General features: G+C 42.3%; 1 protein-coding gene across 4 annotated transcripts in view; it reads left to right on the forward strand.

Annotated features, from left to right (window-relative positions):
• The first annotated feature begins 845 nt into the window (after positions 1 to 845).
• dcp1b (decapping mRNA 1B) overlaps positions 846 to 18312 on the forward strand; it is a 105386-nt gene continuing 87919 nt past the window's right edge. For 2 of the 4 annotated variants that reach the window (XM_038781421.1, XM_038781418.1), the window contains exons 1-2: positions 847 to 1045; positions 17259 to 17299. Coding sequence is in view for 3 of the 4 variants with exons in the window: in XM_038781418.1 (XP_038637346.1) it covers positions 881 to 1045; positions 17259 to 17299 (206 nt within the window). In the remaining variant the exon portion in view is untranslated. Of the gene's footprint in view, positions 1046 to 17258; positions 17300 to 18312 lie in introns of all 4 variants that reach the window. The other 2 variants (XM_038781419.1, XM_038781420.1) reach the window with 2 other exon arrangements.

The raw sequence follows: 18312 nt of genomic DNA on the forward strand, positions 1-18312 counted from the left end.
TGCCGTTGCTTGATTGCGGATCCAGTTGCAGGCGATCCGGCTTGATGCAGAGGTCCATCTTCTGAAAACTTTAGTGTAATAAATTGATGCACGATCAATTGCACAAAGATGAGAGTTGAATACAACTGAGGCTTTATTACACAAAGATGTGTGGCCTCCTACAACCAAGATATCAGAGGGGAACCGTATACAATATAGGTTTTGGCCCTGTTTGGCATTAAATTCTTCCCCGGTGGTAAAGTGTCCAAACCTCATGGGCCTGGGTGAGGAAAGAATGAGTCTGTGTGAGTGCGTCACAGCAAGAAGCTTAGGACTGGGAGTGAGCCAGACACACACATCGTCCCCATCTCCTCCACCCTCCCCAAAAACCTTTCCACAGCAAGTCGGGAGAGGAGGAACTTCAGGCCGAAATTTCAGACCCCAACTTTCGTATGAGTTCTACTGAGGCCAGGTCAGAGTGTGTCCCACCAGGAGCCAACCCGAGGTCAGTGTTAGTTAAACCCAGCTCCTTAGCTTGGACCTGGTCTCCACCCCTTCCTTGACCAGCGTAGTCTGCCTCTTTTGCTCTGCTTCTTAAGCATAAAGGCAAAAAAAAAGTTTCATCTTCTTAATGGTATTTTTTTATTAATTACTATTCTTTTTAAATTACCAATTTATTGCTTAATTTGACATTGATTCTTTTTTAAATTCGTGTTTAATGTTGAGCCAAACATTACATTTCTGAAATTTGTTCTTCTACCCATGAATGAGGAAGAAAGGAAATGTGCTCCCCACGCCAAAAGATTGGACAATGCTCCAGAGCAACTGCTCATTTTTTCTGTGTTCGATGGTTCTGCAGGTGACTGTTTTGTCTGACTCGATTTCTCCAGCAGCTGTTGTGATGCCTGTTTGCTGTGACAAGATGGCGGCGGCGGCGGCGGCGGGGAACAGATGTATTGATATGAGTCTCGCAGCATTACAGAGGCAGGATCCTTACATCTTTCATATTGTGGATGTGGCCAGTCAAGTAGCGCTTTACACCTTCAGTCAGAGAGATAATGAATGGGTGAGTTTAGTGCGAGGCAAGCCGAGTTTGGGGACTTTCTGTAACGTCGTGAAGTGACATCGCCACTGCTGCTGGTGGGAGGTGAAAGGGCAGATTGCTGGTGTTGGATTTGGCATTACTTCGAATGCTGCTGATGGACTTTATATGCCAAATTGTGTTTCTCCTATCATTTTGTTAAATATGACAGTAAGAAGTCTTACAACACCAGGTTAAAGTCCAACAGGTTTGTTTCAAACACGAGCTTTCGGAGCACGGCTCCTTCTTCACCTGATTCACCTGAAGAAGGAGCCGTGCTCCGAAAGCTCGTGTTTGAAACAAACCTGTTGGACTTTAACCTGGTGTTGTAAGACTTCTTACTGTGCTCACCCCAGTCCAACGCCGGCATCTCCACATCATGGTTAAATATGACAACACACGTTCAGCTCACGCTTTGAAAGATGTGTATTGGAGGATGTGAGATATTTGTAGACGATTCTCATACCTTCTTACAAAATAAAACTAAACAATATGAAAACGCTGATGCAACAAAATTAGGCAGACTTTTGGAAAGTGGTAGTTTTACGTGACTTCCATGTATTCGAAGACGCATAGAACTGTGACGCATGGAATGTTAAAGGCCGAGAAAATTTGATACAATAACAATGATGCTAAAAGATTAACCACACAAATAATTAGGGCCAGCAATTTTCAAATATCAATGCTCTTTTGTATAGCCTTGACAAGTTTTTGCTTTACCTCTTGCTTGCACAATTGTTTTCTGGATTGAAGGAAATCTAGCATGTTGTCATAAAATTGTAATTTTTGGTGTATTTGAATACAATATATTTTCTGCACCGGGCCAACTTATAAAAACAGGATGGTACATTAGTGTTTTTAGAGTTATCCTGTTTTTGCTGCTGTTTTTATAGAACCCATTCTCCCCGAGTAGTGAACAAAAATCAGAACTCAGTATTTTTATAAATGTCCCAATTGCTGAAGTAGGTGACACTTCCCATTGTTGTAGAGATGGAACCTTGTTAGTTGTACATAAAAGGGGAAACCTGCAACATGTGTGAATCCTGAATACAAGACACCCTGATCAATGTAAGAGTGCAAGATTATCTTTCACAACCACTTCCCCATAAGAATTTAGATCAATTTCATGCAAACAATTCTAAAGAGCCAAGATGTCGGATTTTTCTTTGAAGGGTTTTGTTTGAAATTGATAGGTGATGGGGCTTCTAAAAGTAGTTGACTGTTGTACAGTTAAATAAGTTTGTCTCAAGATAAAATAAAAATAATGATAATGGTAATGGCTAAGTTAACATGTAGATGAAAATGCAATTCAACTGTCTGAATTGCATCTTTTCCCCAGACCGTGTACTTTTGCTGTGGTGTGGTTCCCAGCTTGTTTTGCTTTAATTATTTTTGATGTGTAATTTACAAATGATTTTAGAACTGGAGTGCAGTGCAAAACAGATCACACGTGCAAATTAACCTTGATACTGAATCTTTTTCTGTTTGTTTGGTTAATCCTTCCTGGAATAGCGATATTGGGGATTAGGAATTTTTCCATTTTAGACCCACTGGCTCCAAGGGTTTGGGGTTTCAACAGCTTTTCCAGCTGTAAGTATATGCCTGACTGCACCTGTGTGACATTTTAGCCATTTCACACACAAAACATCCAAAGTAATTAGTGTTAAATTTAGGACATGTTTTGCACAGTAGATCCATGCCCTATTGATTAACGTGCAGTGCATCTCCATGAAGAAATCTTGCAGTCAGTAGATGTGAAAACTTTGATTCCATTGGTCTGAGCTTGGTTTGAACCCAGCCAGTCTATCAACGCCTGACACTTTAGTTTCTTAAAGGAAATTGTTTTAACTCCCATTTTATTATAGCAATTTAAACTCACATGAGCACTTCACAGACTGTTTCAGTGCAAGTATTAATCGAAACACTTTTTGTTAGTAAGATATTGAAAGTGCTCCACAACAAATGTTGAAGTGTATCACTGTTATGTAGTCAAGCACAGTCCATTTGTTGCAAAGGATGATATAGACAACCACATGAAATGTTTTGGTATTTGTTGATGTTGCACTAACAAGTAGCGCTTGTCATTTATGTAAAAGTACACCAGAGTAATATTAGTAACTAATGCTACAGATGGGGGTGAGACAAACTGAAATCCTTTATTTTTCTCACTGCCTGTCCATAAGCAGAGTTGTTTTAATTTTTGAAATAGGCTTTAACATGTTTTCATAGAATTTGCAGTGCAGAAAGAGGCCATTTGGCCCATTGAGTCTGCACTGGCTCTTGGAAAGAGCACCCTACCCAAGCCAACACCTCCACCCTGTCCCCATAACCCAGTAACCCCACCCAACACTAAGGGCAATTTTGGACACTAAGGGCAATTTTGGACACTAAGGGCAATTTATCATGGCCAATCCACCTAACCTGCATATCTTTGGACTGTGGGAGGAAACCAATGTCCAGAATATTCCAGAGAAACTGGGTTTGCAGAGGCTTGGGTTCAATGCAGATTGTTGGTCAGTCTGGAGTCCTGCAGGCTGAATTTTAAACAACAGACTAAGTTGTGAGCTGGAAATGTATTATTAAAAGTTTCCGGAGGCCGGAAGCTTAGATCACGTAACATTGCCCATTAATGAATCAGTTGCGGTCTAACAAGCAGATTTCAACCAGAGGCATAGAAACTATTGTTTATCCTACAAGATAAATGGTGGTTTTTAATGCCTCTATAGGTAGAACCAGTTTTGATGACTTCCTCTTTATTATAGTCCAGGCTGGGGAGATGGATCGTCCGCTGGTCCCTGGTTTTGTTGATAGTAATGTGTATGAGATTCCACAAGGTGAAGGTTGAGTTTTTCTCCTGTAGCTGCTTTTGGAAATTTCCAGAAACTAGCCAATGAGTGAATGGTATGGTCTATAGCAGCCACCTTTTGGTTCTGCAAGGTACGCTTTTTAAATAAGCAGAAAAGTAAAATTTGATTTAACAGTTTATTATCTCTTCCCTGTCTTATAAGTTCAATATAATTGTTTCAAGATTTTGTGAATATGGCATGAGCTATAGCATGGCTAAATCTGTTAATGTATTATATACTTTACATTTGTTTGATCACACAATTGAAAGTATCCCAGGGAAGGATTCCAATGATAGGAATCAATAAGTAGTGTCTATATAGTACCTTTAAAGTATAAGAATATCACAGCTGCTTTTTGGAAGTGTGGTACAAAATGGACAGAGAAAGAGAAATCAAGTGGCGTGAACAGGCTGAGACAAAGAGGTGTTTGAAGGAGAGGAGTGAGGATGAACGATGAGGCGTTTGGGAAGAAATTTCTAGAGAGCGGAATTCTTAGGCAACCATTAGGACTGTGATGAAGGGAGGGAGATATTCGAAAGGCTCGAATCAGAAGAATGGGGAAATGTGTTTAGGATTGGAGGAAGTTGCAGAGGTCCTAAGGAGCAAGATGGTGGAGAAATTTAAAAACGAGGATAAGAATTTTAAATTTGAAGTGTTGGTGTATTAGGAAGCTAGGTATGTTAGTAAGCGTGGAGTTGATGGACAAATAGAATTTGATGCGAGCAACACTAATTTGTACTTACTGGAGGGAGAAGGATGGTAAAGCTGGCAAAGACAGCATTGGACTGGTCAAATCTAAATATGATGAGGGTTGCAACACCAGATGAACTGAGTTAGTGGCAAACGCAGGAATTATGAAAATAGAAATTTGTTCATATTGTGATGGAAATTCAGTTGAAATAGTAACTGAGGCGGTTGATGTGCAATGGATTCCTGGCTGGTGACTAGCTTTAGTCTTCCTAATATTTAGTTGATTGGATGTCAAAACAGTATAGATATTTTGAGGGAGGTGGTGGGAAGTAGGACTGGTGTCATCAACGTGGAAGCTGATCAAATGTCGACAAACTGGGTGGGCAGTACCTCAGCAAGACTAGGATCAGTGTCCTCAAGCAACCGTTTGCTTGTGATGTTGGGGAGGGTTTCAACTATCTTTCTGGGGAATAGGAACAATAATGTAGTGGTACAAAGGAAAAATAGGATGAGCAAAAGATCCCTTGAGACAGATTGGCATTACTAAGTTAGTAAGGCATGAGGTGGGGTCAGTCCAAGAGGAAATGCAGTAAGATTTAATTCAGGTTTCCACTGTATCTATCCAAATGCATGGAAAATAAGGTGAGTGAGCTACAAGTGCAAGTAGCCAACTGGGAATCATGTTTTTAAAAAATATTTTTATTCTCCTTTTTCACATTTTCTCCCAAACTTACACCCACCAAGAATAAACAATAATCAGCAACAAATATGTCAATCCCCATAACAATAACAACGATCCCATCCTCCCACCAACCCCCAAACATTAGCCCGCATGTTTACTTAAACAAATGAGAAAAAGGAATCCGGGATTACCCATAGTCACCATTAACACACACAGCCTCCAACTAATGTTCACTGTTATCCAGTTCTTGAAAGTGCATAATGAATAATGCCCATGAATTGTAGAACCCCTCCGTCCTTCCCCTCAGTTCAAACTTAACCTTCTCAAGGGTCAAGAATTCCGACGGGTCCCCCCGCCACGCCAGGGCACAGGGTGGAGAGGCTGCTCTCCATCCCAACAGGATCCGCTTTTGGGCGATCAACAGGCGAAGGCTACAATATCTGCCTCCGCACCAGTTTCCAACCCTGGCTGATCCGACACCGCGAATATGTCTTCCCGGGGACCCGGGTCCAGTTTCACGTGCACCACCTTGGAAATTACTCTCTAAACCTCCTTCCAGTACTCCTCTAGCTTTGGACAGGACCAAAACATATGAACGTGATTAGTGGGGCCCTCCCCGCAATGCTCACACATCTACTCCTTCAAAGAATCAGCTCATCCTCGCCCTCCAGAGGTGTGCTCTGTATACCACCTTCAGCTGTATCAGCCCCAACCTCGCACATGAGGTGGAGGCATTCACTCTCCGGAGCACCTCACACCAGACCCCCTCCTCTATATCCTCTCCCAACTCTTCCTCCCACTTTGCTTTGATCCCTTCCAGTGGTCCCCTATCCTTTACCAAAATAGCTCCGTACACAGCTGACACTACCCCCCTCTCCAATCGCCTTGTCGTCAGCACCTCCTCCAGCAATGTGGAGGCCGGTTCCTCCGGGAAGCTCTGTATCTCCTTTCTGGCAAAATCTCGAACCTGCATGTATCTAAACATCTCTCCCTGCTCCAGCCCATACTTTGCTTCCAGCTCCCTCAATCCTTCAAACCACCCCGTATGAAACAAATCTTTTAGCGTCTTAATCCCCTTCTCTTCCCATTTCCGGAAATTTGCATCCCATCTCCCTGGCTCAAATCTGTGGTTCCCCCGAATCGGCATTTCCCTTGACCCGGCCCCCAACCCAAATTATTGGCGAAACTGCCTCCAGATTTTCAATGAAGTTATTATTACGGGACTTCCTGAGTATTTCCCCGGAGCTATCTGGAGCGGGGTTGTTGCTTTCAGTCCTGACCCCCTGCACAAACTCTCCTCCATTCTGACCCACTGGGAATCAACCCCTCTGACCCATCTCTGCACCTTCTCCATATTCGCCGCCCAGTATATCAGGTTCGGAAGACCCAAACCCCCTGCCTGCCTTCCCCTCTATAGCAGCACCTTTCTCACTCTGGCCACCTTCCCTCCCCATATGAACAAGGTAATCCTTCCCTCAATCTCCCTGAAAAAAGACTTTGGCAGAAAAATCGGTAGGCATTGAAAAATAAACAGAAATCGCGACAACACATTCATTTTAACTGCCTGTACCCGACCTGCCAGTGACAGAGGGAGACCATCCCACCTTGCCAGATCAGCTTTCACTCTCCCCACCAATCTAGAGATGTTGTACCTCCGAAGTCTCCCCCACTCTCGGGCAACCTGCACCCCCAGATACCTAAAGTGAGTCCCTACCCTATGGAATGACAGCCCCCTGCCCCCAGCCCCAGCAAAGACACCACAAAATACTCATTCTTGTCCAGGTTCAGCTTGCACCCCGAGAAAGACCCAAATACTTGCAGTAGCTCCAATATTCCCCTTATTCCCCCTCGGTTCCGCCTCATATATGCCGACGACTTGCTGTTATAAGGACACCCTATGCTCTATTCTCTCGCTCTCACATCCTCAAGGCCACCACTGGGCTCACGGAGTGTCTGGCCGGTGAGAACAGCAGAGGTGCTGTTAACAATGTCCTTGAGCTTGTTCCCCGACAAGAAGTCACCCCCATGCTGACCCCTCCCCCAGTACCCATTTCCTAACCATGGCGATGTTGATTACCTGGTAGGTGACGCCAGCCGCCACTCCAAAAAAAAAAGCCCTCCTGACCCACTGGGTCTTCGCCCACAAAAAACCCCAGAAATTAACACTGATCTGGTTCTGGGAAATAAGGCATGTCAAGTGGATCAAGTATTGGGAGGGGACCATTTAGTGAACAATGATCAGAGTATCATAAGGTTTAGATAACCTATAGAAAAGGACCAGGCAAAATCTAGATTTAAAATACTTAATTGGAAAGGGACAATGGATCTGTCCCAGGTAATTTTGGAGTGAAAGATTGGCAGGCAAAACTGCAAGGCAACCATGGGCTGCCTTTAACAGCCTCAGTACTTTCTCACAGAAAGAAAGATTAGGCAAACAAAGCCAGATCTACCTGAACAACGGGAGTATGATGAAGTAGAAAAAGGGGGCCCATACATGACTGGTAGCTTGTAGATAATGCGAGTGAGAACCAGGCTGACTCTAGCAAGTTCAGAGGTACAGTGAAAAATGAAATTTTAAAAAATCAAAGAGCGTGGGCGATGAGATTGGCAACCAACGTAAAGAGGAATCCAAAAAAATGCTATATTGGCATACAAATAGTAGAAGGGTATAAATAGTACTGGTGGGGCAGATGAAGGACCAAAAAAAAATCTCTGTATGGGGCAAAAGACATGGCTGAGGTGCTGAGCGATTACTTTGCATTTGTCTTTAACAAGGCTGAAGATACTGCCAAAGTCAGGATGAAGGAGGATGTAATTGAGATACTGGATGGGCTAAAAATTTATTTAAAAAATTTATTTAAAAAAAACATGCTAGTCTTGCTGTCCTTAAGTAGATAACAACTTATATTTATAAAGTGGCTTTCATGTAATGAAATGCCCAAGGTGCTTTGCAAGAGTGTTATAAAACAAAGTATGTTAGCGAGCGAAGAGATATTGGGTTTGTCGGGGGTAAGAGCTCTCTCAAAACCTTTACAATATATATATATATATATGTATATATATATAATGGTTGATTTATAAAATTAAAGTCTGGTGAAAGACTTTAACATAACTGAAGCCATGGCTGGCTATGCAGTAATCAAAAATAAGTTTCTGACAATCCGAGAAGCTAACACATCTATCTCTGAAAAGATGCTAAGGACCTGGTGAGCTGCAGAGAGCGTCTATGGAAATTATACAAAGACAATTTACATTTCTTAAGCCAGGGCTGGCAAATAGAGGTGGCCAGTCTGCTACGAAAAAGGATCCTGAATCAACTTTTTGAAATTCTAAATGGCTATACCATTGTCTACAAGACTAATTTGCCCCTGCTTGCCCATTTCATCATGGAAATCATCGCTACTGGAAAAATGGATTATCCAAAATCAGTTTCAGCCTGTGAAGGGAATTCTTGGAACTTTTGAGTTTAAACTCTGGACTTGTGTTTAAACAATAAGTCTTTATCAATTTCCACTGTAAACCTTTCTTTCTCTACCTCTTATTGTATGAGTGAAAAAATGAGGCTGCATTGTGCCCCTTCTGTCTGAGTGTGCGTGGATAAACTAGCCCTCTGAGATGACCCAATCTCAAGTTTACTGTGGGATTGTTAATAAAAATTGGATCACATCAAAACGGGTTGGGAAATACACCACCGTTTATGAGAGGGGAAACACAAAATCATATCTTTCACGGACGGGTGGTGTGAGGAAAAAAATGAGGGCTGTCTGAAATTAAACCAGTTGATATCAGAAATTGGAAGCTCAAGTCCAGAATAACCCGATTTGAATTTGATCAGAGTCCAAGTTAAAAGAAGAACCAAGAAGCCAAGAGGAAAGTGGCTGTAACAAATTTTAAAACAGTAACCTACCACAGCCTATTCCCTTTTCCTTAATATAAAAAAATGGCAACAGCTGTTTGTTCAGCAAGAGAAATTAAATCAGTGTGCTTTCCACCCTTCTGCCAAATGGAACAGATACTCTACCTCATCTGTTTAATACACATGATTTTGAAAAACTATCAAATCTTCTCTCAACCTCTCAGGAGAGCAAACCAAGCTTCTTCAATCTATTCTTGTAACTGATGGTCCCCTTGAAGATCTTGTCAATCTCTTCAACGCCCTCTCTAAAGCAGTCACCATTTTTCCTGAAGTGCAATACTCAGAAGTTGACACACTATTCCAGTTATGGCCAAAGCAATGTTTCATAGAGGTCCATCTTGCTTTTGTACTCTACACCTTATTTACAAAAGCTAGGATCCCCTTGCCTTCTTAAGCACGTCCTCATACTGCCATTCCACCTTCAACAATTTATGTACATATACCACAGATCTCTCTGTTCCTACAGCCCCATTATACATTTTGGTACCCTTTTATGTTTCCTCACCTCATTCTTCCTTCCAAAATGCTTCACATTATGCTTCTCTGTATTAAATTACATCGACTACGCCTGTCTAACCCACCTGGTGTCTTGAACTATCACTATGTTCCTCACTGTTCATAAAACTTCCAAGTTTTCATCATCTGCAAATTTTGAAATAGTGTCCTGTATACCATTAATATATATATATATCGAGAAAAGCAGTGGTACGAGTACTGACCTTTGGGGAACCCAACTGTATCCCATCCTCAAGTTGAAAAAGAATTGTGAAACGCTATCGATTTTTGTCACACAGCCAACTTCATATATATGATGCCACTGTCAATTTATTCCATGGGCCACACAAATTTCCTAACAAGCCTATTAAGGGGCATTTTATCAAATGCCTTTTGGACGATCATGTACACCATACACCCTCATCAACTCGCTGTTACCTCATCAAAAATTCAATTAGAAAAATATATATATATTTGCGGGATGTGGCCGTCGCTGGCTAGGCCAACATTTATTGCCCATCCCTAATTGCACTCGAGAAGATGGTGGTGAGTTGCCTTGAACCACTGCAGTCTGAGCTGTAGGTACACCCACAGCGCTGTTGACGAGGGCATTTTGACCCAGACAGTGAAAAAACAGCAATATATTTCCAAGTCAGGATGTTGAGGGACTAGGAGGGGAACCTCCAGGTGGTGATGATCCCAGGTATCTGCTGCTCTTGTCCTTCTAGAGTGTAGTGGTTGTGTTGATTAAGGAACCTTGGTGGGTCCTGTAGATGGTACACATAGCTGCCACTGTTGTTGATCGTTGTTTTGTCGCCACCAAATGACGATATGAGGAAAATAGTTTTTAAGTGGTAAGATCTGGAATCCACTGCCTGAGAGGGTGGTGGAATGAGATTAATTTGTGGCTTTCAAAGGGGAGTTAGGCAAGCATCTGAAATGCAGGGTTGTGGGAAGAGTGCATGACGAGCTGAATTGATCTTGCATTGTGCATGCGTAGACTCGACTAAGATTGTCATTGTTATTGGCTCTTCCTCCATTCGAGGATGACATTTACTCAAGGTCACGAGTTTTTGCCATGTGATTGAACAGAATGATTTTAGACCTGCAAACCTTTGGACATATGGGACAGTGCGACCCGCAAGGTAGTGGATCTGGAGTGCAGGATTTGCTTTCTTTCCTTCTCTGCTGCCGCTCTGCCTCATTGAGGATGTGAAGCATGGTGCAGTTTAAGGGGCAAGCTGTAGGCATTTTGAACAATTGGTAGCAAGCTCCTTCCAGTTTATCAATATTAATGCTGCTGCATTTCAAGGAGAGTTTGACTGTCTGTAAAGCATTTTCTTTGTTTTCCCTTGGAATGCTGGCCGTTTGAGAGAGTTGAGAAAACAGGATGATGGGGAAGATGTTTTTTGGCCACCTGGCACAATGTTGAGTCCATCACAGTTGTTTTTGCAGGTGTTTTGCCTGCATGCTTGTGGAATTGGTTTCAAGAATAATACTTGAGTTTGTCTTCCTATTAAATCAGAAAAATTCTGCAGAGGCATTTCTGATGGAATTTCTCTAGTGCTCTTGTGTGTCACTGGTGCACTGTCTGGGTCCCACCGGTACAGCAGTGTGAAGATGACAACTTCTCTGTATACATGGACATTTGTTGATTTATGTCAGCATTTGTTGTCATGAACTCACTGCTGTAGTTTGCAGAAGGCTGAATTAGCATTCAGCTGTGCTGGATGAGACTTTGAGAAAGATAGCTGCTAATTTGTAGGTCTTCTTTAACATATGGCAGGTAGAATATGTGGCTGACCAGGTCTGGGTTGATATATACATAATAAGTCACATGATAAGTCACACGGTATCAGGGGTGAGCTGGCAAGTTGGATACAGAACTGGCTAGGTCATAGAAGGCAAAGAGTAGCAATGGAAGGGTGCTTTTCTAATTGGAGGGCTGTGACTAGTGATGTTCCGCAGGGATCAGTGCTGGGACCTTTGCTGTTCGTAGTATATATAAATGATTTGGAGGAAAATGTAACTGGTCTGATTAGTAAGTTTGCAGATGACACAAAGGTTGGTGGAATTGCAGATAGCGATGAGGACTGTCAGAGGATACAGCAGGATTTAGATCATTTGGAGACTTGGGCGGAGAGATGGCAAATGGAGTTTAATCCGGACAAATGTGAGGTAATGCATTTTGGAAGGTCTAATGCAGGTAGGGAATATACAGTGAATGGTAGAACCCTCAAGGGTATTGAAAGTCAGAGAGATCTAGGTGTACAGATCACTGAAAGGGGCAACACAGGTGGAGAAGGTAGTTAAGAAGGCATACGGCATGTTTGCCTTCATTCATTGGCCGTGGCATTGAGTATAAGAATTAGCAAGTCATGTTGCATCTGTGTAGAACCTTAGTTAGGACACTCTTGGAGTATAGTGTTCAATTCTGGTCGCCACACTACCAGAAGGATGTGGAGGCTTTAGAGAGGGTGCAGAAGAGATTTACCAGGATGTTGCCTGGTATGGAGGGCATTAGCTATGAGGAGAGGTTGAATAAACTCGGTTTGTTCTCACTGGAACGACGGAGGTTGAGGGGCGACCTGATAGAGGTCTACAAAACTATGAGGGGCATAGACAGAGTGGATAGTCAGAGGCTTTTTCCCAGGGTAGAGGGGTCAATTACTAGGGGGCATAGGTTTAAGGTGCGAGGGGCAAGGTATAGAGTAGATGTACGAGGCAAGTTTTTTTACACAGAGGGTACTGGGTGCCTGGAACTTGCTGCTGGAGGAGGTGGTGGAAGCAGGGACGATAGTGACATTTAAGGGGCATCTTGACAAATACATTAATAGGATGGGAATAGAGGGATACGGACCCAGGAAGTATAGAAGATTGTAGTTTAGTCGGGCAGCATGGTCGGCACGGACTTGGAGGGCTGAAGGGCCTGTTCCTGTGCTGTACTTTTCTTTGTTTGTATGTTTTATTTTGGCAGCATTCAAGAACAGGCCAAGTCTCTTGTATGCAAAATTGAAGAGATTGACAGCGGCTTGCAAATCTGGTGTACAGTGGACAGCGACACACAGTTAACTGCAAACTGCAGGTCATGTATGTCTCTGTTGGTCGGTTTGGTTCTGGCACGGAGGTCACAGTGGTTACAGAGTTTCCATCTTGGTGGTATTTAATGCATCAGAGGTTAGTTGATCTTTTATGAGGTGTATAGTCACTGTCACGATAGATTGTAAATAGTATGGGGGCTAGCACACAGCCTTGATTTACATGGTGTCTTGGAGAATGCCTGTCAGAATTCTCCCCACTATGGACAAGAGGGAAATACCTCCTTGGTTTCCACAGTGCAATTTATACCCCTTCTTGAAGATAGTTATTGTTGTTGCATTCCTGATTGTGTACAGACTCAACAGTAAAGGCGAGGCAGGAGTGACCATATCAGAAGTAAATTTCAGGGAATAGTTGCACAGAGGAGGAGCGGATCAAAAGCTCGCACTTTGGAATTGAAAAGTGCAGTTTTAAATGAGTCATTTGGGGAAGTAGGGCATTTTTATTCCAAGGTTCCATGTGAAGGAATATTGCTCCTCGAAGCCCTGTGGGTCTACTCTTGGCCCTCAATTACATGTTGCACACTGCGACATTCAATCTTAGATGAGTTCAATTTCTTTCAGCTAAATATTGGGAAAATCATTGGTTTTGGTCCTATCGCACTCTTGATTCTTGCTGCTGACTGCCCCTCCCCTGCCACTGTCTGAAACAGATTCTTTTCAACCGTAGCATTCTAAAAGCCCCCATGCTGAGATTCTCACACCATATCTTCTCTAAATATGCTGTCCCAGTCTGCGTCCTCTTAAAAACTTTATTCCATTCTCTCAGTTTCTGTTTATGTGGCATCAGTTCTGATGACACCATACTCCATACCAATGCTCCTTATATTCCTTGTGTCTGAACTGAGGATCCCCCTCCACCGTGGTTTACAGTGCCCTCAACCGTGGCCATCTCATTTCTTGACTTCTGCTCTCACTGCTTCCCCTTCCTCCCAAGCAATGATAGCACCTGCCCTGTCCTTGCCTTTCACCCAATCACCTTCCACATTGAATAGTCATCGTCCATCATTTCTGCCAGCAACACCACAATGCTATATCCAAACATATCCTTCCCTTCTCAATATTCTGAAGGGCTATTCCCTCCCTAGCATGTGGCCCACTTTGCCTCCCTTTTCCACTGCACATTTTTGTGCAAGTTCAATGCCTGCCCTTTTAGTTCCTCCTTTTACACCATTAAGGGCCGCATATATTCCATCCTTGTTAAAGAACAATTTAGTTTCAATTTATTTTACCATATTCACTGCTAACAATGTGGTCTCCTTTAGACTGGGGAGGACAAACGTAAATTGGATGACCAATTAGTGGGAGACCTGCATTCAATTGGGCATGATCCTGAGCTTTTGGTTGCTTGATCTTTGTTCTCAAGCACACTGTTCTAATGAAACTCAACAGATGTTCAACAAACATTTTCCCATTCTAATGAAGAGGTATTGTGTCAACACAGTAACTTCCTTTCTCACCACAGATTGTGCCTGACCTGCTGAGTATTTAGACTGTAATACTGTATGTAGTGGCAGAAATAGGCCATTCAGCCCATCAAGTCTGCTCCACCGTCAATGAGATCATGACTCCTTTGCGAATCCGAGACTCTACTTTCCCATCTTATGAAAAAATGAAATGAAAATCGCTTATTGTCATGAGTAGGCTTCAATGAAGTTACTGTGAAAAGCCCCTAGTCGCCACATTCAGGCGCCTGTCCGGGAGGCTGGTATGGGAATTGAACCGTGCTGCTGGCCTGCCTTGGTCTGCTTTAAAAGCCAGCGATTTAGCCCTGTGCTATCCCCGTAACCTTTGATTCCCTTATTGATTAAAAATGTCTATCTCCGTCTTGAATATACTTGATGTGGAGATGCCGGCGTTGGACTGGGATGAGCACAGTAAGAAGTCTTACAACAGCATGTTAAAGTCCAACAGGTTTGTTTCAAATCACTAGCTTTCAGAGCACTGCTCCTTCCTCAGTGCTCCGGAGCAGTGCTCCGAAAGCTAGTGATTTGAAACAAACCTGTTGGACTTTAACCTGTGTTGTAAGACTTTTCTTATTGAATATACTTGATGGCACAGCCTCTACAGCCCTTTGTGATAAATAATTCCACAGATTCACTCCCCTCTTAAAGAATAAATTACTCCTCATCTCTGTTTTAAATGGTCTACCCCTTACTCTTGAGATTATGCTCTCTGGTCCCAGACTCTCTCACAAGGGGAAACAACCTCTCCGATCTATCCTGTCAAGCCCTCTGAGAAACCTATGTATCTTAATAAAGTCACCTCTCGCTCTTTTAAACTTCAGTGAGTACATGCCCAATTTACTCAACCTCTCCTCATAAGAAAACCCCAGGATCAACCTGGACTTCCTCCAATGCCAGTATATCTTCCCTAAAATAAGGGAACCAATGCTGTATTCCAGGTATGGTCTAACCAATGCCTTGTATAGTTTTAGCAAGACTTTCCTATTTTTATACTTCATTCACTTTTAAATAAAGGCCAATATTCCATTTGCTTTTATTTCAAAAGAGTACCCAATTAATTTTTTCCAATTAAGGGTAAATTTAGCGTCTCCAATCCACCTACCCTGCACATCTTTGCGTTGTGGCGCGAAACCCACGCAAACATGGGGAGAAAGTGTAAACTCCACACGGACAGTGACCCAGAACCGGGATAAACCTGGGACCTTGGCACCATGAGGCAGCAGTCCTACATTAGCCTGCCCTATTAACTACTGAACTTGCATACGACCGTTTTTGTGATTTATGCGGAAAGACCCCAAATCCTTCTGTGCTGCAGCTTTCTACAGCCTTTTTCCATTCAAATAATATTCTGCTCCTATATTCTTTCCGTCAAAGTGCATAACTTTTTGCAGCACTTTGTTTTAATGCGAGATCTCCAGCAGCAGCATTTTTTTGTTTTCGTTAATTTGTCACAATCTAGTTGGTGCAGAGAATGCATAAAATATTGCAATTCTTAAAGGCTGTGACCATATAATAAAATTAGTTGGTTTGTGTTGAGCTCTCAGTTTGGATAGTGACAAGCTTCAAAAAGTGTTGCTGAAAACTTTGATTACAATTAATTGGTCATGAACCATATTGCAAGCAAGGTTTTCTCCATGTTGTACCTTGCGCCATGTTAGTTTCTATTGTTCATTGGAATATTGCAATGGTCAGTTTGCAACTATATTGTAATGCAGGAGAAATAGGCATTTTGTGTTTCTTCCAGATAATATAGCATGTATCATTGAGAATTCAATATTTGCTCGGGTGATAACATTTTTGTTAAGTTTGTGTGGTTTGTTTTATGGAGTGATGGTCCTTCGTGCAAAATGCATTAAGCATGAAAATGTGCTAATATTAAATGTACTGAGTGAAGAACTAAATTATGGCATTCTTCCAGTCATTTAAAATGAAAAGACAATGGTCAGCACGGTGCCGCAGTGGGTAGCACTGTGGCCTCACGGCGCCGAGGGCCCAGGTTTGATCCCGGGGCTCTTGGTCACTGTCCGTGTGGAGTTTGCACATTCTCCCCGTGTTTGCGGAGGTTTCGCCCCCACAACCCAAAAATATGCAAGCTAGGTGGATTGGACACACTAAATTGCCCCTTAATTGGAAAACATGAATTGGGTACTCTAAATTTATTTTTAAAAAATGAAAAGACAATAATATTATTGCTTAAGACTATTACATTTTGAGGAATGTAGGTTTATTCTTATTTCTTTAGTGTACATAATACCAAAACAAAATACAAGGGACAATGGTATAAGATAAAAGGGGATGCTAAAGATGGAACTAGAAATCCCCCCCACTTTACATGCTACTTTTTCCACCAACAGATCTTATTTGGTAGAATCTTACTGTTCCCAATCTTGTAGATTAAAACGACAATCTTGGTTTTAACAAGGCTGCGTTATATCCCCTGTGTCTGCATAATTTGCAGTGTTGAAAATCAAATGAACTCTTCTTTCAGGTAGTTTTTACTTTGCAAGACATAATTTATTTGGCGTTGCATATACTGAAGTACAAATGTAAGCCATTAAAAAAAAATACTTTCAATTACAAACTTTCAAATCAATCTTTTAAAAAAATCTTCATTTTAAAAAAACAAACCATTTCCCAATTTGGAAAAGATGGATGGATGTCCTACTTCCAGATCCGAAATCCATTTATGTTCTGCTGTCTTTTGTTCTTGTACTTTTCTGTCATAAGTTGTTTAACATGAAATATGGAGTGTAATTGTCTTTTGGCATTCAATATATATTTGTTCTATCCCCTTGGTGGCCTGACTGAGATCCAGGTTTCTCTGTATGCCAGGAGTTTCCACGCACAAGTACAGAGATCTCAGATAGTTTTTCAAAATATAATGCCACATTTTTAATATGTCACATAATTTCATTTATACTGTATTTCTGCTAATTTCCTGTACCATACAATGCATGACTTTCATAGATATTAAAGGTTGTATGAATTTTCCTTTTTAATCACAGGAGAAGACGGACGTCGAAGGGACCTTATTTGTTTATGCAAGGTATGGACAATCAGTAGGGCATAATTTTGTTTACGTGTGATTGTTCAATTTTTAAAATGTGCTAAATGTCCAAATTATTTGACCTTGCATGCCTCCATATTTGAGCACAAACCAATTGCATGGTTAAATTGTGAAATTTTGGGTGTTGGTGTTGAATTGTGCACGCAAATACAGTATACCCAAATCGCTTAAATAAATGGAGAGGGATATAGAACATTACAGCACAGAACAGGCCCTTCGGCCCTCAATGTTGGGCCGAGCAATGATCACCCTACTTAAACCCACGTATACCCGTAACCCAACAATCCCCCCATTAACCTTACACTACGGGCAATTTAGCATGGCCAATCCACCTAACCTGCACATCTTTGGACTGTGGGAGGAAACCGGAGCACCCGGAGGAAACCCACGCACACACGGGGAGGAAGTGCAGACTCCACACAGACAGTGACCCAGCCGGGAATCGAACCTGGGACCACTGGAGCTGTGAAGCATTGATGCTAACCACCATGCTACCGTGAGGCCCCTCATATAGATAGTTAGGAGTGGGGTGGAACACAGCATGTTGTTGACATTCCGCTATACATGAGGAATCCGGGGCCAGTTATGGGGGCATAAAGTATATGGCTCCTTCTCTGGATCAAGATTAATTTAGGGAAGAGTGAGAATTTTGTGGTCAACATTTCGGGGAGGGGAGCCAGTCTAAGGGGATAACCTTTCTGTCTGGCAGGGACAAATGTTCTGTGTTTGGGGGTCCAGGTGGCGCGGGATTGGGCGCAGCTTCATAAAGTGAATGTTACCAACCTAATGGGCAGGGTTAAGGCTGAGCTGCAACGGTGGGGCAGCCTCCCATTGTCCTTAGCGGGCCAGGTTCAATCCATCAAAATGAACATCTTACCACGATTCTTGTTTTTATTTCAATGTCTTCCGGTATTTTTCATTTTTCAGGGGATTGAGTAGCTTATATCGCGTTTCATATGGGCAGGGAATACCTCAATGAATTCAAAGGGGGT

The sequence above is a fragment of the Scyliorhinus canicula genome, chromosome 20 (genome assembly GCF_902713615.1).
Source record: "Scyliorhinus canicula chromosome 20, sScyCan1.1, whole genome shotgun sequence".
Taxonomy (NCBI): domain Eukaryota; kingdom Metazoa; phylum Chordata; class Chondrichthyes; order Carcharhiniformes; family Scyliorhinidae; genus Scyliorhinus; species Scyliorhinus canicula.